At 32.7% G+C, this 23,679-nt stretch overlaps 1 protein-coding gene across 1 annotated transcript; it reads right to left on the bottom strand.

The window, feature by feature from the left end:
* Positions 1-5,715: 5,715 nt before the first annotated feature.
* Positions 5,716-15,533, bottom strand: LOC114335708 (uncharacterized). The gene is made up of 2 exons (XM_028285990.2): positions 15,415-15,533; positions 5,716-6,013 (listed from the first exon to the last, which is right to left on the bottom strand). The coding sequence occupies exons 1-2, from the start codon at positions 15,470-15,472 to the stop codon at positions 5,820-5,822; spliced, it is 252 nt and encodes an 83-aa protein (XP_028141791.2). The 5' UTR covers positions 15,473-15,533; the 3' UTR covers positions 5,716-5,819.
* Between the last annotated feature and the right edge of the window lie 8,146 nt (positions 15,534-23,679).

Here is a 23,679-nt window from a genome sequence, read left to right as displayed (position 1 = left end):
ATGTTACAGCTCGAAATCATCCAGAAATATGATTTACATTTTTAAAAACTGATGTTAGTAGCGACTTTAAGTCGATGTTAAGCAATAAATTTAAGAGTGCTCAAAGGGCAACATGATTCACTGTCGATGGTAACGTGTGGTACTTGCCAGTTCGATGGACACAGACCAACGTCTGTCACCTATTCTATAAGGTTGCTAGTTTCATGTACTAAGCAGAACGCACTGAAGATGATCTGATCTAGATCGAAAACGTTTTGCGAATCCTTTTGGATGACTTTTTAAAAGTTTTTCAATACACTTTTTATACCATTATACAAACGAAGTTTTTACCTGTTCTGTAAGAATATAATGTACCTTTACATATGGCATTTATTGACTTTCACCAGGGTTTCGATAGTATTAAAACCTGGTCCTTTTTGTCAGCCCTAAGGGATGCTCGAATAGACTCACGGTACACTACACTCACTAAAAACATTTATGAACTGGCCACATTCCACATCAAAATCAATGAAGACGAAAAATCCGAAAAAATACGCCTTGGTAAAGGTATTAGGCAAGGTGATACTATTTCACCAAAACTTTTTACCTTAGCATTGGAAAATGTATTCAAACAGCTCGACTGGGACGAAAAAGGTCTAAACATTGATGGTGTACGTTTGAGTAATTTGAGGTTTGCGGACGACATAGTATTATTCAGTACAGATATCAAGGAACTGGAGCAAATGATGAAGGAATTAAACCAGCAATCAAATAAAATAGGTCTCAAAATGAATCTTCAGAAAACAAAAATAATGAGTAATGTACAAACTAATCTTGTTATTGACAACGTCAGTCTTGAAAATGTAGACCACTATATAATCTTGCAGATGCTATTAAAATCGGCAAAGAAAACCAAGTAGCCGAAATAAAAGACGCATACAATTGTCTTGGGTAGCTTTCGGCAAGTTAAGCTTTATCTTGAAGAATAAAGATACACCAATGTGTCTAAAACGTAGAGTTTATGACAAATGTATCATGCCTGCAACTACATATGGACTGGAGACCATGACCTTTACAAAGAAAACCTTAGAGCAGCTCAGTACAACCCAAAGAGCGATGGAGAGGGCCATGCTAGGGATTAGTTTGAGAGATAGAATTTGAAATATCGACATTCGTGAAAGAACAAAGAATACTGATGTCACAGAACGTATAGCAAGGCTCAAGTGGCAATGGGTCGGACATGTTGCCCGAGATAATCCCGAAAAATGGACACCGAGACTAACAAACTTGAGACCAAGAGAGAACAGGCAAGGAATAGGCAGACCGCAGAAGAGGTGGGCAGATGATATCAAACAAGTCGCGGTAAGCAGTGGATGAGAATTGCCAAGAGTAGACATCGATGGAAGCAAATGGAAGAGGCATATGTCCAGCAGTGGACGAACACAGACTGAAGAAGAAGAAGATGTTTATGTATTTTACTCTGCCTGTGTCTGCACTTAAAGTCTTTAACTGAACAGGTTCAGGAGTGGGCAGCTGCTTGTCTTAAGTTGATCATTCAGAATTATATATGTAACTTTTAACGTGAAGTAAAAACTCTTTGGTGTAATTGGTATAAAATTTAATCAAGAATTAAAATTGTAGAAAATCCAAAAAAATAGATTGTTTATTCAAAACGTTTTCGGACTTATCAGTCCATCTTCAGTGAACCCAGTGTTCTTGCTATATAGTCACAAAACCAAACAGTGGTTTGATTAATTGTTTAATCTACATTATAAATTTGTAAAAATAATGTGACTTAAAGTCGGTGGACAATGGATTGCTTTATAGAAATATGTGATTACTCTACTGGTCTACTGTAATATTCTTATACGTACATTTTAGACCACGTTAGTCTACAAAATGCTTGAGATTTATACTATATTTGTATCATATATTTGACACTATTCACTCTAATTGGAGTCATTTAAATTATTTATTTGTTTGTTAACCCATTCTTGTGATTAAGGAAATCACGTCACCTACATTTACTTCCATTGGTTCCATTGGTACACTTCCATTGATTTAAATATGTTAACAGGTTGACTGCCACAAAAAATGGTTATAAAAGTCCATGGTGCCAAGTTGAAAAAAGTGCATCTGGCAACCATTTGAAATACTTCCATTACTAATGTTTCACCAATTTTATTTATTAGTTCCAATTTTTGAAGAAATGTTAGCGGTCGGATACGACCGCCGGGGCGTAGGCGACATACTTATTCCTGTGGTGCCAAGCGGTCGTGCCGGCGGTCGTTATGCTCATGATGAGATTTTTTATGTAAGTATCTATTATTGCTCCGAGTGGATGCATTGACTAATATTTCATCAGTAGAGGTCTGATTGTTAGCAAGACAACAATCAGGACGTATGATGGTAGCTGAGAAATACTATACAAGACACGAATTAGCTAATATTTTAGTTGACAAGGAAACGCATTATATTGTGACGCTAAGAGCAAATCGTCGTGGAAAACCAAAAGAACTAATAAATAAAAAATTGGAAAAAGGGGAAAGGTTTGGGTTGTAAAACGAGAGAGGCATCTGCGTTTTGAAGTGGAAGGATAAAAGAGATATTTTGTTACTAGCTACTAAACGCACTACTGAAACTAAGGCAATTAAACGACGAAGTGGTGTTGTTCATAAACCTCAGGCTGTAACAGAATACAATGTGGCAAAGTCCTCAATTGATCAGTCAGACCAGATGGAAAGTTACAATAATTATTCGCCCCTAAGAAAATCACTGAAATGGTACAAGAAGCTCGCCGTGGCAATTCTTCTTGGTAAACCACTTGTAAACTCCCACATTATTTTCAACCAGCTAGCCGATAAAAAGATGAAAATAACTGAATTTAGAGAGCATGTATTAAAGTCGCTCCTAAATTATGAAGAGAACATTGACCCACAGAATTATTCTGAAGGGGAACAACAACAAATAATTAAAACGACAAGGAGATCGATGCAAATTAATACTTTGGTGAAAAAGGAAGGACCTTTTGATAAAATTAAAAAATACTGTAAATGTTGCTATGGAGATAAGATTCGGGGAAACAACAAAAAATCGCGCCAAAAAATTAGTAACTTACTGCGACACTTGTGAAAGTCAATCACACTTTTTAGATTGATGCAACAAACATTCCAAATAAATGAATTTTTAATTTCTTTCATGTTTTTATTTTACGTTTATGTTATTTAGTTAGGAATGAATATTATATTATTTAGTCAAAATAAAAAAAATCTTGTCAAAATTTCGATATCATTTTCAATCTCCCCTATTTTGCCAACATGAAAACTGATATCTATATGCGATGACTGTATGCCACAGCGGTCGAATACTGCAATAACTCCGCTTCTCTACACAACCTCTGGCAAAACAGGTACAATCAGCGGTGTGATGGATGACTAGTGTGACCAACTCCAATTCGGTCGAATCCGGGACAAGGCTGAAAAAAAAACCTGAAATCCGGGACTTTTCAATGGAAATCGGGTCATTGTTTTTTTTTAGGAGACGATAATTAAAATACTTTTCCTTCTTCTCGTTGTCCTTATGCCCAATAAGAGCGGCGGACGTTGCTATCACCTATCTATCTTTTATCCATTTTTTCCACACCTTCCGGTCTCCTGCCATTTCCTTCATCTGTTGCGTTGTTTTCCCTCTCTTGGTCCCGATTTCCTGGATTTGTTCAATCCACCCCTTTCTAGATCTGCCCCTTCTTCTTTTCCCTTGTCTTTTCGCATTTGTCACCTTCTTTACTAGTCTGTTCTCGTTCATTCTAGTTATATGTCCAAATCAATTCAGTTTTCTTTTTTCAATTTTTGTTTTGTATTGGTTCCTGTCTTAGCACGTTTCTGATATTTTCGTTCCCTTTCCTGTACATCTTCGTCTCTCCAGCTATTTTTCTCAGCTGCTTCATTTCTACTGCATTTATGGCACTTTCTTGTCTTTAATTTAAAACCCATGTCTCGCTTGCATATAGAAGAGTTGGTGATTGTATTATGTATTATATACATGTATTTTTGATTCCTGGCTGATTTCCCTTTTTCCCAGTATCGTATTATTAATTGCATAATATATTTTCGTAGCTTTCTTTGTCCTATTTGCAATTTCTACGTCTAGCTTTCCGTCTTTCGATAAAAATTAAAATTAAATTAAAATACAGAAACGAAAAAAAGTCAACCGTTTTAGTTTTTGTAGAACTATAATACCACGATATAAAATGCATGCGTTTTGGATGTGGTATTTAGTATTACACTTAATTGTCGACTTTTTTTCGTCCCACCAATTCAATTAGATGTCAATTGTTAGAAGAATAACGTATTCAAAATTTCAAAATAGAATTTTGCCAAAACGTTGAAAATTCGGATGGCCCGGAAGCTATGTCCGGAACACCGGGACACGACTTCGTAATTCGGGCCATGTCCCGGATTTTTCGGACTAGTTGGTCACACTATGGATGACCGAAGTTATCGTTAACGTAAAGTTATCCCGTAGTTATGTTATAATCTTCGAATTGGTGTGATGTATCATACTTAACTTATACTTGCGTCATTTCTTGACAGTTCTTGAGTTATCTGGTATATCAACTGTCACTTTATAACGCGACGTTAAACCTCAAGTTATGAGATAACTTTGTAGTTATGTAAGGATATGTAAGGTCAGGTTCATCTTTTGACTTGTTTTTAGACAGAAATCAAGTGAATTTAGAAGCTAATAATTTAATAAATAAGAATAGAAGGGTGATACAATTTTAAAAATGATACAAAAATCAAATCGAGAGATACAAGTTGAAATTTTATTTTAAGTATCTACTGAGCTTTCTATCCAGAGTTGCCAGATGATATTTCATATTTCAAACTGAAGCTCAAATACCCCACATTTAAATTTTTGCCGCATTTTAATAAATTAGTAGTTAAGTCAAATGAAGAGAACAGTACACCAAAATTATACTACTTATCAACGAGGGCCCTGGAAATAATTAATAGTTTCTATGGTCTTCATTTTTTGGGAGTATAATCACCGGTATAATATACGCAGTTCTATGTATATTCGTAAATTTAATTTACCATGACTCCTTAAAATACTCCATAATTTTCCGCCCCCAAAAAATCCCACTACAATTTCTGCTTACAAAAATTTCCACGCTTTCAAATTACCCCAAAATTGTGGGAAAATACACCAATCTGGCAACCCTGTTTCTATCTACTGTTTGAAAGGTTTGACTGGTTTGAAACAACACCGAACCCGAACAGCTGTTTGCTGTTCGGCACTGTTTGGGGTCATGGGGATTTACTTTCACGGTCATCTACTATGTTCCGAACTATCTCTTGCGCTCACTCCAACTTGTACTATTTCTACATAAGGTTCTCTTTGTTACTTGAACCTTTTTTCCTCAAACCTTATTTCTAAAATAACGTTGATCAAATAACTATCTCATAACTCTGACCGATACATCACACCGAATTTTACCTAAATAGTTATGGGCATCGTTATTCCTGAGAGTTATCTTAACTTTAACTCAAACGTTAAAGTTAACTTCGGTCATCCATCACACGCACACGATTGAATATCAAAGACTGTATCAAATCGGTCGTATACGACCGCCGCGCGCCGTGTCTCTACGTACTTATTGAACTGTCGGTCGTATACGACCGCCTGGCAGTCAACCTGTTAAAAAATATATATCTATTATATTAAATGAAATAATGTCTTTTTATTCTGATTTTAATTTTTAACATTACTAATACAATTTTGTGTGTATCACAGGTACCATGAAAATTAAAGAAAATTTGCTTTTTTCAAATTGCGACTTAATCTGCTCTTCTACTGCCACAATTTACGTCTTGTTGGTGGTTGCATATTCTCCTAGAGCTGTCGAAATATGTTCCATCCGCACATCTCAGTTGAATTGGTGTTCCGTTAGAACATTCATAGAATGTTGAACAGGAAGTTGCATCTGGAAGATAAACTGGATATTTGCGATTTATACAGGGACATTTTCCGACTAAAATGAAAGAATTTAATATTTATTACGATTTTATCAAAGTATTGAGAAACACAACAAAAAAATTTGGTAAGGCATACAGTACCTATATGAGTAGTAAAATTATACAGGGTGATTGATTAGTAGGGTAAAGCTCAATAGCTCCGCTATAGTAATAGATAGCAATAAAAGTTAGTAACAAAAATTTTAGCCACCTTTGAGCTTCACATTACAAAATTAGTTAGAATGTTAGAGGATGTTCGATAACACAATGGCAGACCTAACATATGTTTATTTAAATGGAACACCCTATATTTTATTTTATATTCGAAATCCTGTTAACTTTTACATCACAAAAATATAAAGGTTTGTAATGTTATACGGGGTATTTACAAAGTTAAAACCAATTTTGTATGAAAATCGTAACAAGTTCAACTCCCTGTATAAATAAAAATAAGCACAACAGCAATGGTTTATTAATGCCTTATTTTTTTATTTATTGTCAAAATTTTTAAGAATTATTGATATTGCTAATTTTCTTTATATTAAATACAGGGTGAGTCAAAACGCAAGTACATTATTTTCTCAGTAATGTTAAATGGAACACTCTGTATTTTATATCATTATTGAAAAGTAACATTAACGTACTTTAATTTATATATAACATTCCCTATGCCCAAATTTATTAGTTTTCGAGATATTTTCATTTTTCAGAGCAAATTATTTTAGGTGTTTAAATTTATCTAAATTTTAAGTAAGCCATGACTGAGTTGACAATTGAAGATTACCGACTATCAATCCGGTAAACAATGTAACACTGTAGCAAATAAAGAAATAAAAATAATTTATTAGTAATACATTTTACAAACAAAAACGCAACGACTATATGCAACATTTTTGAAACAATTAAAAACTATCTTTTTATGTAAATGCAACAAATAAACAAAGAAAATTAGTAATAAATTTTACAAAAAAACACACAAACACAAAATACAATATTTTGTGAAGACAATTAAACACTACTTTTGTACGTAAATGTAACAATGTAACAAATAAAGAACGAAACATAATTTATCAGTAATACATTTTGCAAAAAACATGTTGGAAAAAATTAGGAGCTACTTTTAATCAAATATTTTTAATATTTAATTACATAAGGTGTTCAAAATTATCTCCTAACACATTTATGTACGCCTAAAAACGACCATTAAATGAGCTACTTACTCTACGGAGCATTTGTAAATTAACACATCGAAATACACTTTGTATTCTATTTTTCATCTCATCCCTTGTTATTGGAGGTATTTTATAAACTTCATTATTAATGTAACCCCAAAAAAATCAGTCCAGTTTATTAAATTCTGGTGATTTGTGTGGCCACGCTACTGGTCCATTGAAAAATGAAAATATCTCGAAAACTAATAAATTTAGACATAGGGAATGTTATCTAAAAATTAAAGTACGGTAATGGTACTTTTCAATAGTGATATAAAATACAGGGTGTTCCTTTTAAAATTACTGAGAAAATAATGTACTTGCGTTTTGACTCACCCTGTATTTGGCATAAATAAAATTAGCAATATCGGCCATTCTTGAAAATTTTGACAATACGTTAAAAAATATGGCATTAATAAACCATTGTTGTTTTGCTTATTTTTATTTATACAGGGAGTTGAACTTGTTACGATTTTATAAATAACTTTTGGTTTAATACCTTTATATGGTTATAACTTTATAAATACCCTGTATAACATAACAAACCTTTATATTTTTGTGATGGAGAAGTTAACAGGATTTTGAATTTAAAATAAAATATAGGGTGTTTCATTTAAAAAAACAAAAGTTTGGTCTGCCACTGTGTTATCGAACACCCTGTAACATTCTAACTAATTTTGTAATGTGAAGCTCAAAGGTGGCTAACATTTTTGTTATTAACTTTTATTGCTATCTATTACTATAGCGGAGCTATTGAGCTTTACTCTACTAATCAATCACCCTGTATTAAAATGCGAGTAGAGGCTACAGCACCACATAAAAAAAATAATTAAAGAAAAGTCAAAATTTATAAGTTATTACATTATTACGTATTACTACAGTAAAACTGAGCAGTAAAAAACAATAAACAATTATTAATTTTGTGGTTTATAATCTCATAAACAAAGACGTAACTGGTAAGGAAACTCACCACATAATTACGTATACTGTGGGAGAATGCTTTGCAACCTAGTAGCAGCAACATTGGCTAATACAAAGATCAACTAAGAGTAGTCAAACAGATTAATAGATCATATTATGATTTCAAAAAACTATAGGTGAACAATAATTCAAGATGTCAGGCGTAATGTACTGTAACATATCAACAACACAATACAGTTTGATACAACCGATTATTCCGGAAAAACCTTGGTATAAGAATTTCACCCTCCCTCGCAAATACATATCCACCATCAGTATAATTAGATTTGGACATGCATGTTTTCCTGCACATTTATTTATAATAAACATATTAGATTCGAATATTTGTCAAGAATGTGAGGTTAAAAGTGACTTGAACCACATATTTTTTGAATGCAAAAAGCATAAACACCTAACCAATCACCTAATTAAAAGAATTATAGACCAGAACATCCCACTCCCTGTAAATATTCTCTTTACTCTGTCACTGAATAAAAAGAAAATTTTTGACTGTTTGGTATCTTTCTTGTCGGATAGTAAAATATTATTGTAATTAGTTATAGGTATTTGTAAAATATGTTTAAAAAAATATTAAAAAAATCAAAAGAAAAAATTAAAAAAAAAACATAAAAAATAAATAAAAAAAATTAAAGAAAAAAATCACTAAGAGGATTTAAACCTCCGCGGGGTTGACCGGGTTGACATCCTATCGTAGTGAAAAAAAAAACAAAACAAAAACAAAACAAAAAAAAAACTAAAATAAAATACAAAAAAGAATGCATTTATTTTAATATTAACATTAATATTTTTATTTGTAAAATGTATACACTATGTGTTCTTGATAAACATTAAGTAGTATAATATATTTATATTTATTAACATAGTATGTACAGCTGGTTCCAAGAAAAACTGATACGACTCTTAGTAAGATATTATATTTATTATGACAGACAAATAATAAAATAAACAAACAAACAGCCATTTTTTGAGGTTGAACAGAATAAGCTATTTGACAAATTTTAAGATTTGGCAGTGACAGTGACAGCATGTAAATAATAAATATTTATCCTTCAAAATACACTGCTCAATTTTCTACAAAATACGCTTTAAGAGTCGTATCAGTTTTTTTGGAACCAACTTTACATTAGCTGTAATGAGTAGGTAAATAAGAAGTAAAAAATTGTAATAATATTATAATAACCAAGTTTCACTAATTGGCAATATCTTTAATACATTTACTTTTGATTGAGACTGGCTGAATGACCACAGTCCAAGCCAAAAAAAGAAAAGAAAAAAAAGTTGTTAGGCGTATCGGGTAGAGATGTTGAAAAAGTATCTATTCGTTACAAAGTACTTGTTACTTACCAATACCGAAAGTAACGATTACTATACAGAGAGGCAAATCGTTGCTTTGATTATTCTGATTACTTCGTTACTTTGTACCAATCTTATCAGAGCGAGTAACGACTATTGTATCTACACTGAATTGAGTACTATTGAGTACACTTAATTACTTTCTACCAATCGTATCCCAGCGAGTAACGGACGGGACCGGTATTTTACGAGTGTTATCGAATATCGTTATCGGTATGTAGCGTTTTAAGGGTGTGAGGGTGAGGACTGAGAAATACGATTCTCGATATGATTACCGGTACTCAAATACAAAAGTAACAAAAGTAGTCATAGAAATCAAAGTAACGAATACTGTAAATGATTACTTTATACAAAAGTAACGATTTGTAATCAAATATGTAGTAATCAAATCATTTTTATCCCTGAAATAGATCGGTGAAGGTCGTTGTTATATCGGATACCTATACAAAATACCTACCTACTGAGAAATACTTTTCTCGATATGATTACCGGTACTCAAATACAAAATTAACAAAAGTAGTCATAGTAATCAAAGTAACGAATACTGTAAATTATTACTTCATACAAAAGTAACAATTTGTAACGAATACTCGAAAGTAACTATAATCAACATCACTAGTATCGGGGTGCAAATGTTAGGTGTATTCCTAGTAATAGGAAATATGAAAATAATTAAAAACGCAGGATATTATTCAGAAATGTTTTCTTTTATTTTTTATTTATTTATTTACGGGCAAGTCGAATTCTATAAAAAATATTATTCGAAAGAGTTGGAAGGGAGTTCAAAAAGTCTCAAACCCTAACAAAATAGAAGAAACGAGGAAATGAAAAGAAAAATAATATTACAACAAACACTTCGAAACAACAACTAAGCAAGAATCTAGCATCAAAGAAATAACTGAAGACAGGTAGAGAAGCAGACTTGGCTTGGAAGAGTATAGGAGAAATGTTGTACAAATAAAAAGGAGATGTATTGATAAGCATATAGAAGAGCTAGAAGTAAATAGCAAGAATAATGTAACGCTATATAGATGTATAAAATTGCAAAACAAGAAAAAACCAACAGTTAAAATTTATGCTAACGTATGGGAGGAACATTACGAAAAGTTATTTAAGGCTAGACATGAATGCAGAGAAGAAAAATATCTTGACCTGATTTTTTACGTGTGATAAGAAATCTAAAGCAAAAGAAAGCAGCAAGCCCAGACGAAATCCCAAACGATATAATAAAACGAACAAAGAAAGAACTGCAATGAAAAATATTCGACCTAATAATAATGATTTGGGAAGAAGAAATAATACCCGAAGGATAGCAAACAGGGTGGACATTTTCTATTCTAAAGAAAGGTCACACCACACAATTTAACAACTATAGAAGAGTAAGGCATTCTGCACACGAAGCGTATCGTCATAGGCGCGTGTAAGTTTCTTCATGCAGCTACGATACCTTTACGCCTTAAAATCCGCAAACGATTCGATTTGCAAGCTGCATGTGACCGTCTTGTTTTAAGGTTTTCCATGCTTTTATAGTAGTGGCAAAGATGTTAAGTGATGAAGAGGACTTACTTTTGTTAAATTATCTTCGCCACCGCCAAAGAAAGAAACAGGAAATTTTAGGTGCATCCTTATATGTATCTACAAAAATTACAACAGTAGGTTATTTATTGTCGCCAAAGAGTTGTCGGAAGATGATTCTAAATTCCACACATTTTTCGGGAGTACTCTTGTTTGGGTATTATTATCTAAACACTGATAATTTTAAATCAGTTGGACAAATTTTAATATTTGATCCGCCATTCTCATAAAATTCCGTCAAAAAAGGTGTTCTAACACTCAAGCGTACTACAAGCGACTGACATCGTTGTACGCCTGGCGGCTTGAAGCTTGTCTGCGTTGACGATTCTGCGCCGCTTACGCTTCGTGTACAGTATTCCATAAGGACACAAGTGAGCAGCACGAAAGCGTATGCTTTTCGTACGTCGCATCTAATACGCGTCTATGACGATTCGCTTCGTGTGCATTATGCCTTACATTGTTAAACAACTGCTCTATTATAATTGTAATGACATCATTAATCCGACAAAGACTTTCAAAATACAATATAAATATGAGACTGCCAGACAAGATTTAGCATCTGTCGGTCAGATTAGCCAAGCGGTATGAGGCGCTCGATCGACAAGTCTAGAGGATATTTAATCGAGGTTCGAGACCCGGCTGGTAAAAAGAAAAATAAAAAAAGCTAACGTCGTTACGTCGTAGTATAAAATTCTAAAAGAATCTACGACTTGGTCTGGAATAAGCTGGTGTCTGATTAACCTATGAAGGAGCGGTACGCAAGGGATAAGGGCTTGTGGCTCGGTGACACTTCTCCAAAGATTTCCACCGGAAGTGCGTTGACGCCTAAAAACGGTGTATATACAGGGTGTCCAAAAACTCTACCGACAAACGAAGACAGGAGATTCCTCAGATAATTTTAAGACAATTTAACTCAATTCACCTAGTCCGAAAATGCTTCTTTTTAACCTCTTCAGCCCCACGAAAAAAGTTTTTATTATTTTAACAATATTTTATTCTCTCATTTGTGAAAACAATAAACGAAAATCTATAAAAACTATAAAAAAATTATTGAACAGACATAATATGACAGGCCCAGCATAATGGACATCAGGACTTATCTTTCATATAATTTAAGTATGAATCTGAAAAAACATTCTCGTTCAGGAGAAATGCACATAAACATTTTGCATTCTGTACAAAAGAATCTCGTCTTCTTAGTTCATCCAAGAGGTTTAGGCAACGCGATAAGAATTTCTATTGCTGACAGAGCATATTGGCGAATGGTCATTACTGGTTTTTCTTACATCTATAGACGATAACTGGAAAACTGTAGATATTTTTGTAGAAATTATGGTCACTTCATCTTCAGATGTCTCCGGTTTTCTTGAAATAGACGCACTAGCTTGTCTCCCACTTGCAGGCTTACCACCTAGAGCTAGTGACCTTCCAACATATAGCTTAAATTCCTGTAAATTCATTTCCTTTGATCATTATCGCTATCTTCACTGATGAAAAAATCGTTATCTGTCAAAATAGCCTCCAATGCACTTTCCATCAATATCCTTTTACTATCTGTAACTAAACTTAAAAAATGTGAGTATGGTAACATATTTGGCTAACTAAGTCCCAATGTCCAAAATGCTGGACCAAAAGTTTAGAGGACCGCTAACGTGTCCAGTTGTAATTATTCTCAAATATATATTTACCACAAATACGTCCAATTATCAAGTAACATACATTAAAAACAATCAATACTTTAAAGTACAGAAAAACACTACAACTTACTGTATTTTTGTGGAGCCGCCATCATAACTTAAAAAGTTTCACCACATGTAACAACAAACTACCGAGGTAGGCGCTGTTGTCGACTTTTTCAAATGAGTAAAGTTGACTGATAAATAGGAAGTCCAATATTTTTCGTCGTTTGAATTTGAAAAAAAAAAATTGAAACATTTTTCAAAATAAAACGGTGTATTTTACCAACTTAAAGCAAGAGTTACTTTTAGTACCAGATTACCTCATAATTTAATAATCTATAGTCAAAAATGCTTAAAATTAAAGACAAAAAAGTTATGCGATAACATAACCTTTGACCTACCAAAAACAGACGCATATGACTGGTACTAGAAATTCGCAATTAATGAAATTGATTCATCTCCTGGAATATAAATAAACGTACCAGTTTTCGATTTTCTAGAAAACGGTGTATCCTATCGACTTAAAACAAGAGTACCTTTTAGTACTAGTACTAGAATGCCTCGTAATTTAAAAATCTAGAGTCAAAAGTGCTTAAAACTTAAATACAAAAAAGTTATGCGACAACATAACCCTTCCCCTACATAAAACGGACACCTATGACCGGTACTATAAATTTGCAATGGATGAAATCGATTTATCTCTGGAAGGTAAATATGCATACCAATTTTCGTTCTTCTAAATAGAAGCGTTTTGGAGGTAAACTTAAAATTATCTGAGGAATTTCCTGTCTTCGTTTGTCGGTAGAGTTTCTGGACACCTTGTATAGGTCAGCAATGGTACATGATATCGACTTACACTTCGTTTTCATAGGTTTCAAGCAAGCATTTGACTGCTTAATTAGACTCAACCTAATAGAAGACATGAAAAACCTAGATATCCCAAAGAAACTCATAAAGCTTACGAAAATGATAATGGAAGGATCGATGGCAGCAATAATAACAGATGACGGCATCTCCAAAAATATAGAAATAGCAACTGGATTACACCAGGGAGAATCTCTATCAACGTTACTACTATTTAATGTCCCTATAGAAAGAACAATAAGAGCTATTGAAATAAAAGGTAAAATTGTAACATCGACGTCGCAACTTGTGGCGTACGCTGCCGACATAGAGTTGATTAGCAGAAACCTAAACAGCATCCTAAGCATCCAGGGGGTTTGGCAATAAATAAAAATAAAACAAAATAACTAATATGCTCAAAAAATAGAGTTAATGTGACAGGGTTAAATATCGGTGAATATGAGTTTGAAAAAATGAACACTTTAAATATTTTGGGGTCTCAGTTTATGGAACTAATGGTAGAAGCATAGTAACCAATGAAATGATCCTGGCAGAAAAAAGAACCTACTGGAAATACAACAGATATGGTACTGAAGTAATGTGCCCCACAAAGAAAGATGAAGAAACATTGGGGATAATAGAGAGAAAAATCATTCGGAGAATATCAAGCCAATAAACGTAGGTAATATTTTTTATTAATTTATTATACGGGATAACCCCATTAACAATTAAAATTACAATATAAGTTAGGGTTAAAAATTTAAATAATGACCTATAGTATAAAATCAAAAACAAAAAGTTACACTTAAAAAGTTCAATACATACTAAAAACATACAAAATATAACAAAAATCAACAGTACCAATATACATAGTATCACAAAGCAAGAGCCCTTTTTAACCGAGTTAAAGTTATATTGCATATATCACAATCGAAATCATACAATAGCCCTATGTTTGGATCCAATAACGTGCTATGGCAGTGAAGCCTGGGTACTGAAAAAACATCCAAAAACAAACTCGACACATTCGAAAGGAAAGTACTGAGAAGAATACTAGGACCTGTGAGGGAAAACGGAATCTTCAGAAGTCGATACAACAACGAGCTTTATCAACTTTATAAGGAAACACCCCTGTCAGACTTCATTAGAATACAAAGATTGCAATGGGCCGGACATGTGATAAGAATGGGAGAGGATAGGCTACCAAAAAGAGCACTGAATGCTAGAATGCAGGGAAAGTGACCGGTTGGAAAGCCAAGAAAGCGCTGGGAAGACACAGTAAACAGCGACGCACAAGTCCTTTTAGGAGTCCGTGTATGAAGAAGAGCAGCCACAGACAAGCAAGGGTGGAGGCCAAAATAAAGGAGACCAAGGCTCAATTTGGGCTGTAGTGCCGTAGAAGAAGAAGAAGAATGTATGAATCTGATGGGTTGTGAATACCATAGGTTGTTCTGTGGAAAGGAATATTGAAGAAATATTGTTGTATGGAATTTAGAAAACTGATAAACTCCAAAATAAGAGAAATTTTGAAAGGAGAAAAGATAGTCAGATTGTAAAATATTGTAGAAGACACCAAGTCGCACAACCAATTGTAAAACCAAAATGTTAATGCGGACTGATTCATCGCAATAAATGAATCAGAAGAGCCCAAAGAGGGCGGCAATCACTCCGCTATGAGTATATATACCATAATTATGATGATGATGATGATGATGATTTATAATACTTCATACTCAGTATGTTTTTTAAACGAAAATAAAATGGATACACACTTACCAACTTGACTAAGTGCTAGTGCAACGCAGCAGGAAATGATGACCATTTTAAGAATCATTTTGAACAATTAGTTTTTGCTGGTTCCTAATGTTTAAACAATATTAATAGTAATTTCTATCAGATATGAAGTTTCTTTTATACATAAAAAGTCCTAATAAATAAAACTAATAAATTAATCGTCTTGGTACTTTAATCTTTATAATTGTTTCAATTTATTTGTCAAATAAAAAAAAACTTATTTTTAACTGTTTACATTATTTTATCAGGTGAAGTGCGCAGAATATTCAAATTCAAACAAGAGAAAAGACTATTGTGGAAAGTTCTTTGCAAATTATATGATTTTATGATAAAGTTAAACAACAACTTTTGGGATAAAATTACGAAATATAATTTCATAGCTAATTTCTCATTTTATCTTGTTTATGTCAGTTTCCTGTTTACATTTTTCAACGACTTCTTATGGCGCGTCCGCATTGATAAATTTTTCGTGTGTACCAGCTGTTCGTCGCAAATATTTGCGTGCTCGAAGTAAATTGTGCTAGTGCTAGTGTGGACGTGCTCGTCGCATAAATTGGACGCAAGAATTGGACGCCATCGGTTATCGTTTTCGAGCGAATAGGCTATTGATTATATTCAAAATAAGATAGCTAAAAGGAACTACAACGTTAACGGGGTTTTGTTATTTCATATGGTTAATGGACATCTATATATGAAAAAACCGCGGAGTGCTACCATTTAAATGGGTGCGTTTTTGAGAAATGGGTGAATTAGTCCCTGGGCACAGGTTACATTAGGGTGAGTTCTATGCACTTTTGGTACAAAAATACCTACGTAAAAATTGTTCCTGGTGAAATTTTCTATCTAAATATTACTTTTTAAAGTCAATGATACTTTTCTTTACAAAAATATATGTTCAAAAGAAAAAGCACAAAGAAACCCAAAAGAAAGAAATTTTGTTTTTTGTCCCATAACTTCTGTCCACGGGGATATAGGTATAGACATTGCTTCACAGAAAAAAGCTTACATATTTCCTCTTTAAAATGCTGTTTGGTAGAGGTCATTAGGATTTACAGTTTTAGAAATATGATTTTTCAAAGTTTGCCACTCACAGCAATTTTGGGTAATTTTCCTTGTTATTTCGCAAATATTGTTCTGTAACTCTTTTCTACGTAACTTTAGGTGTATGCAATGGTACATGCAATAGGAAGAGAAATAAATTGCCTTTAAAATGGTCTACTGCATAACGTTGTGCGACATTTTTAAGAGGTTATGGTTTTTGCAAGATTTTATACTTTTAACGATTTTTTATATTTATTACGATTATTTTTCAAATTTCTCATTATAACTTTTTTCTTCTACATTTATGTATATATTATATTTTATAATAAAAAAGAAATCTTATTTTGTTTACTTTAAAATGGTGTATTATAAAAAATTGTAGGATTATTTTTAAATAAGATATGCTTTTTCAAAATGTAATAAGTAGCTGCAACGATTTTTGATTTTAGGATTATTTTTTAAATTTCTCAATATAAATTTTTTTTCTTGTACATGAATATACTATATATTGCTCAATAAAGAGAGCTTACTTTCTGTTCTTTAAAATGGTGTCTCATCTATATTTAAATAATGGAAACCGATTGATTCTTTGATATTTTTTAACCTGTATTATTTAAAATTATTTCTTTTACACAAATTACATACACATTAGTCTTAGAAAACATCACTTTAGTTAAAATTACTTAAAACTTATTTAAAAATTATTTAAACGTTGACATTTAAAATTTTTTCAAAATCATAGTCCATCTCTTCGTTAGCATTATCTTCAATATCTTCCTCTGACACCTCAGTTACCTTAGAGTTCTCACAATTAATACCCATGCACCCTTTGCAGAATATTGATTAACTAATTCCTATCTTCCTACAACCGCAGTTTTTTGTACATCCTTTGGTACATTTACATGCTATTTTTCAAGCAAAGCTTGTGGTGCAGGAGCTTTGACAGTAAATATTGGAATTATCTAATCTATATTTTGAAGTTTATCAGCCCCAGTCAAGTGGATCCAAAGTAATACCTTTAAAAAATAAAATTAAATCATAACACACAATCACATAAAAAAGTTATAATAAGAAATTTAAAAAATAATCCTCAAATCAAAAATCGTTTCAAGTACTTACTACATTTTGAAAAAGCATATCTTATAAAGCGCATTTTATTCAAAAATAATCCTAGAAATTTTTATAATACACCGTTTTAAAGGAAACAAAATAAGCTTTCTTTTTTATTATATAATATATACCTAAATGAAGAAGAAAAAAGTTATATTGACAAATTAAAAAATAATCGTAAGAAATATGAAAAATCGTTAAAGGTATAAAATCTTGAAAAACCATAACCTCTTAAAAAAGCCACACAACGTTATGCAGTAGACCATTTTAAAGGTAATTCATTTCTCTTCCTATTACATGTACCATTGCGTATATCTAAAGTTACGTAGAAAAAAGTTACAGAACAATATGTGCGAAATAACAAGGAAAATTGCCTAAAATTGCTGTGAGTGGCAAATTTTGAAAAATCATATTTCGAAAACTGTAAATCGTAATGATCTCTACCAAGCAGCATTTTAAAGAGAAAAGATGTAAGTTTGTTTTCTGTGAAGCAACATCTATACCTATATCCCCGTGGACAGAAGTTAAGGGACAAAGAACAAAATTTCTTTTTTTGGGTTTCTTTGTGCTTTTTCTTTTGAATATATTTTTGTAAAAAAAGTATCTTTGACTTAAAAAAGTGATATTTAGATAGGAAATTTAACCAGGAATAATTTTTATGTAGACGTGTTTGTACCAAAAGTGCATAGAACTCACCATAATGTAACCTGTGCCCAGGGACTAATTCACCCATTTCTCAAAAACGCACCCCTGTAAATGGTAGCACTCCGCGGTTTTTTCATATATAGATATCCATTGACCATATCAAATAATAAAACCCCGTTAATGTTGTAGTTCCTTTCTACAATACATAATCAATAGCCTAGAAGATAAAAATGAGCAGAGCACCTCGTCCTCACTGGTAAAAATTTGCGACGAACCATCAGTTCAATACGCATGAAAAATTTACCAATGCGGACGCGCCATACTCAAATATTCTTGTATTATTTTACGAAACTCACTGATTATTATTTAAACTACTTTCAAATACTACGTTTATTCTTTTAGCGTAGCTAAGGGTAGGGGAGCCCAAGCGGGGATTTTTGCAGTTACTCGAGCGCGTCAGAAAATCACATGGGGGGAAACCTTGTACCCTGTAAATGAATCCCTACCATATATTGGATCTTAATACAGGAGAGTTCGTTAAGTGGGACCCGAAAAAAAAATCTATCATTAGAAAAACTCGAAATCGTCAGATTAAGATAAGGTAAGTTAAGTACATGCAGATCAATGGGTCTATTGAATAAAAAGAAGTATTTGCTTTTCAAGTATTTAAGTACTTACTTAATAGTTATTACATAAAGCATTAAAGAAATGACTTTATTCAATTACTATTAAGTAAATACTTAAATACTTGTAAGTAAAAGCAAATACTTTTTTTTATTCATAGGTTATTGATTATGTATTTTAGAAAGGAACTACAACGTTAACGGGGTTTTATTGTTTTATAGAGTCAATGGACCTCTATGTATGAAAAAACCGCGGAGTGCTACCATTTAAAGGGGTGCGATTTTAAGAAAGGGGTGAATTAGTCCCTAGGCACAGAGCTAATTAGAGTGAGTTCTATTCACCTTTAGTACAAAAATGTCTACAGGAAAATTGTTCCAGGTTAAATTTACTATCAAAATATCACATTTGAAAGTCAAAAATATTTTTTTTTACAAAAATATATTCAAAAGAAAAGCAAGAAAAAAACACGAAAGGTAGCATTTTTGTTTCTTGCCCTATAACTTTTTTCCACGGGGATATAGGTATAGGCATTGCTTCACAGAAAAAAAACTTCCGTCCTTGCTATTTAAAATGGAGTTTGGTGTAAGTCTGTATGATTTATAGTTTCCAAAATATGATTTTTCAAATTTCGCCACTCACAACAATTTTGGGCGATTTTCCTTGTTACTTCGCAAACATTGTTCTGTAACTTCATTTTACGTAGCGTTAGGTATATGCAATATTACATTTAGTAGGAAGAAAAGTCAATTACCTTTAAAATGGTCTATCGTAGAAGGCTGTATGACTATTTTTAAGTAAGATATGGTTTTTCAAAATTTTACACTTTTAATGATTTTTGATATATTTTACGATTATTTTTAAATTTCTCATTATAACTTTTTTATTGTATATTTAGGTATACACATTGTGCAATAAAAACGAAAGCTTATTTTCTTTGCTTTAAAATGCTGTATTGTAAAAAATTCTATGTCTATTTTTAAACAAGATATGCTTTTTCAAAGTTTGACATATACACATGCAATAGGTCACACTAGGGCCAATTTCTCATATCGAGTTCAACTCCAGTTTAACCTGAACTGCTAGTAAGCGTCAGTTTAAAGTCAAAATCATCTTTCTCAATTCACGTTCAACCGATGGCAGTTTAAACTTGAACGATGCTTGAACGGTGGAATTCGGCCGTTCAAAGATTTCAGAACTCAGTTCAGATGATTCCATGGACTACGCATGCGTTGTATTAACACGAAACGCTGTCATAATATAAATATATCCTATTTTATTATATTAAGCCTAACGATAAACGATAACATTATTTTTGTTTTTATAATATTTATTTATAATTATTAAAATGACTATTTGACTATAAATACTTAAATTTAACTTTATTCAAAAACAGCATAAAAATGGTAGTTCAAAATGGCGACAGTTTTTTACCTTTTGCCATCTATTGGCATTTCTCGAAAGCTGTAGAACGAGCGCTGACATGAACGCGCAATGAGAAATGCATTTCAAACAAAACCACAGATCACGGGTGAACCTGGTTCAACTGAACCATAGATTAACGCAGGTATGAGAAATCGACCCTTAAAGATGGAACCATATGGAAAACTTTTTATTATTAACTTTATGAAAAAAATTATTCTTTATAAGATGCTCTGCATAGTCTAAAACTTAAGATGTAATCATCAGATATAAAATTTTATCAATAGTGTACGAGGTATGTTAAAAAATATGAATTTCACTCAAGAGTAAAGTACCCTTATATTTCACAATATCGAAAAGTGTTATTAAGAAAAGTTATTTGGAATTAAAAATTATGTTACAGTATACAATTATATTCTTCTAATTGAAAAAATAAAAATTTTTAAATTTTTTCTCAAATTACGGATACCCTTGGATATCTTACGGATATCTTGTTTAAAAATAGTCCTAGAGGCGATTGCAATACACCATTTTAAAGTAAAGAAAATAAGCTTTTTTTATTCCAGAATGTATATACTTAAATGTACAAGAACAAAAGTCATATTGAGAAATTTAAAAAATAATCATAAAAAATATCAAAAATCATTAAAAGCATAAAATCTTGAAAAAGCATAACTTGTTTAAAAATAGTCGTACGACCTTATACTGTAGACCGTTTTAAAGGTAATTGACTTCTCTTTCTACTAAATGTACCATTGTATATACCTAGAAATCCGTAGAAAAAAGTTACAGAACAATGTTTGCGAAATAATGGGGAAAATGGCTCAAAAATTCTGTGAGCGGCAAATTTTGAAAAATTCTATTTTGAAATCCTAGAGTCTTCTACCAAACGTCATTTTAAAGAGGAAGGATGGAAGTTATTTTTCGCTGAAGCAATGCCTATACCTATATCCCTGCGGAAAAAAGTTATGGGGCTAAAAACAAAATTGCTTTTTTTCGAGTTTTTTTCGTGCTTTTCTTTTGAATGTATTTTTGTAAAAAAAAAAAATTCTTTTGACTTTAAAATATGATATTTTGATAGTAAATTTTTCCTGGAATAATTTTCCTGTAGAAGTGTTTGTACCAAAAATGAACGGAACTCACCTTAATTCACCCTGTGCCTAGGGACTAATTCACCCTTTTCTCAAAAACGCACCAATTTAAATGGTAGCACTCCGCGGTTCTTTCAAATATAGATGTCCGTTGACCATATGAGACAATAAAATCCCGTTAACGTTGTAGTTCCTTTTAGCTCTCTTATTTTGAACATAATCAATAGCCTATCAATAGACCCAGTGTATATTTAAAAAATCTGACGGTTTGAACTGGGCCTAAGGAAATGGGTGAGGCACAAAACTTCACAAGAAAAAAGCGAATATTTCGAGAAATAAACTTCAGATCGAAAAACTAAAAAATACATGTTCAATATTTTTCAAAAATATATCGAATGATACAAACACGATACCCCACGGAGAGTGGTGTGGAGTAAATTTAAAATTTAAAATAACCCCGCGATATTTCGTGAAATGAACATTAGATCGAAAAACTGAAAAATACACGTATTTAATATTTTTGAGAAATCTATTAAATGAGACCAAACACGACCACCCACGTAGATGGAAATAGGAGCCTCCATTTTTTATTGCAGATTTGGATTCCTTACGTAGAAATAAGTAATTTTTATTCGAGGCATTTTTTGGAATTATGGATAGATGGCGCTATAATCGGAAAAAACCATTAAAAATTAAATTAAAAAATGGGAAGGAAGTCCTCACTTGAAAACTTTACTTAACTTTTTTTGGTTTTAGGACCTAATTTTCACAAGCTAATAGGTCTCCGTAACGCTCGAGTAACTGCAAATTTAGCATACTTTCCTCCCCTGCTATAAATTAAACTAGTCTAGGTTTATCGGAAAGCAAATATATCAATAATAAATTAATAAATTTGACAAATATTACAAATAATGGCAAATTTAGTGCTTGTAAAAACCATCAGAATAGACGACGCCAACAGAAATACATGTGTACAAATACCTTGGACATGGGGTACAAATTTAAAAGACCAACCAAATGCAGGAGATACTACAGTGCAGAATAGATTTGGACTGGGCTGCGTTTGATAAACTACGTGAAATATTTAAAACTGATATGCCCAATGCCCATATATCTGAAGAAAAAAGTGTATGAACAGTGCGTATTGCCGGTGATAACATACAGAGCAGGACCTTCAAAAAACCTGACCTGAACCCAGACCCAGTGACCCAGAGGGCCATGCTAGGAATCACAAGGAGAGACAGAATACCAATTAATATCATCAGACAAAGAACAAAAATCAAAAGCAGTAGAACATGTAGCAAAAAAGAAATAGAGAGGTACAGGTCATGTGGCAAGAACACCGAGCGACAGCTTGGATTAGAGGATTATTGGAATGGTAACCGCGGGCAGACAAACGAAGCAGAGCGTTTGAGTGACGATTTAAAGAGAACTGCCGGGAACTGGATGATGTTAGCTCAAGACAGGAATACGTGGAGAAACTTAGAGGAGGTCTATGTTCAGCAGTGGACGATAAAAGCTAGATGATGATGATGATGAAATGAGTGAAAGGCCAAGAAGGAGTTACGTAAGTATATAAAAAACCGGTCTAGAGGAGACATCACCCTTGTTACACAACGAAACAAGTACATATGTTCCAAAAGTGTCGTACGTAAATGGGTAAAAGACCAAGAAAGATGTACGTAAGCGTATAAAAATCCGGTCTACAGGAGGCACCAGATTTCTTACAAGTAAACAAATATGTTCTAAAAGTGTCGTAAGCAGTTTTGGAGGGACTACCAAGGAAACGGAGAAGTAACAAATTTACTTTGTTCAGCAGATTAATATGAACGGTTTCCAATATCCACTCCGTTGAGAGAAAAACCAAGAGTAGGGAACGATTTGCGTACTTTTGGAGAAAACATAGAGACATTTGTGGATCTTGGCAATTCTCTTATGGAGCTTATATCAGTCATCCTAGGGAGCAAGATATTGTCGATAGCAAGGTAATGATATCATGAAAACCACTAACTACTTCTCGATCGAAAACTAGAAAAACTGCAAAGCTACAAGCTTTTTTCCAAAGAAATTATGGTAATGTAAGTTAGAATTGGCAGATCAGATATAAACCTCATGATCAGAACCTCTCACTTGGTAAAAAAGTAAGAATGCTGCGGTGCTTCGTCTTCCCTGTCCTTTTTTATGGTGTTGAACCGTGGACCTTCAACGAAGATATGTGCATAAAATTGAAAACAGTTGACATGTGGCTGTAACCGAGTCACAAATGAGGTCCACAGAAAAATGGAGAAGAACCGCGAGGTACTGATTTACTGATCAC

This window comes from Diabrotica virgifera, chromosome 2, assembly GCF_917563875.1.
Source record: "Diabrotica virgifera virgifera chromosome 2, PGI_DIABVI_V3a".
In the NCBI taxonomy this organism is placed as follows: Eukaryota; Metazoa; Arthropoda; class Insecta; order Coleoptera; family Chrysomelidae; genus Diabrotica; species Diabrotica virgifera.
Note: the sequence above shows the minus strand (reverse complement) of the source record. Positions and strands in the feature narration are given on the sequence as shown.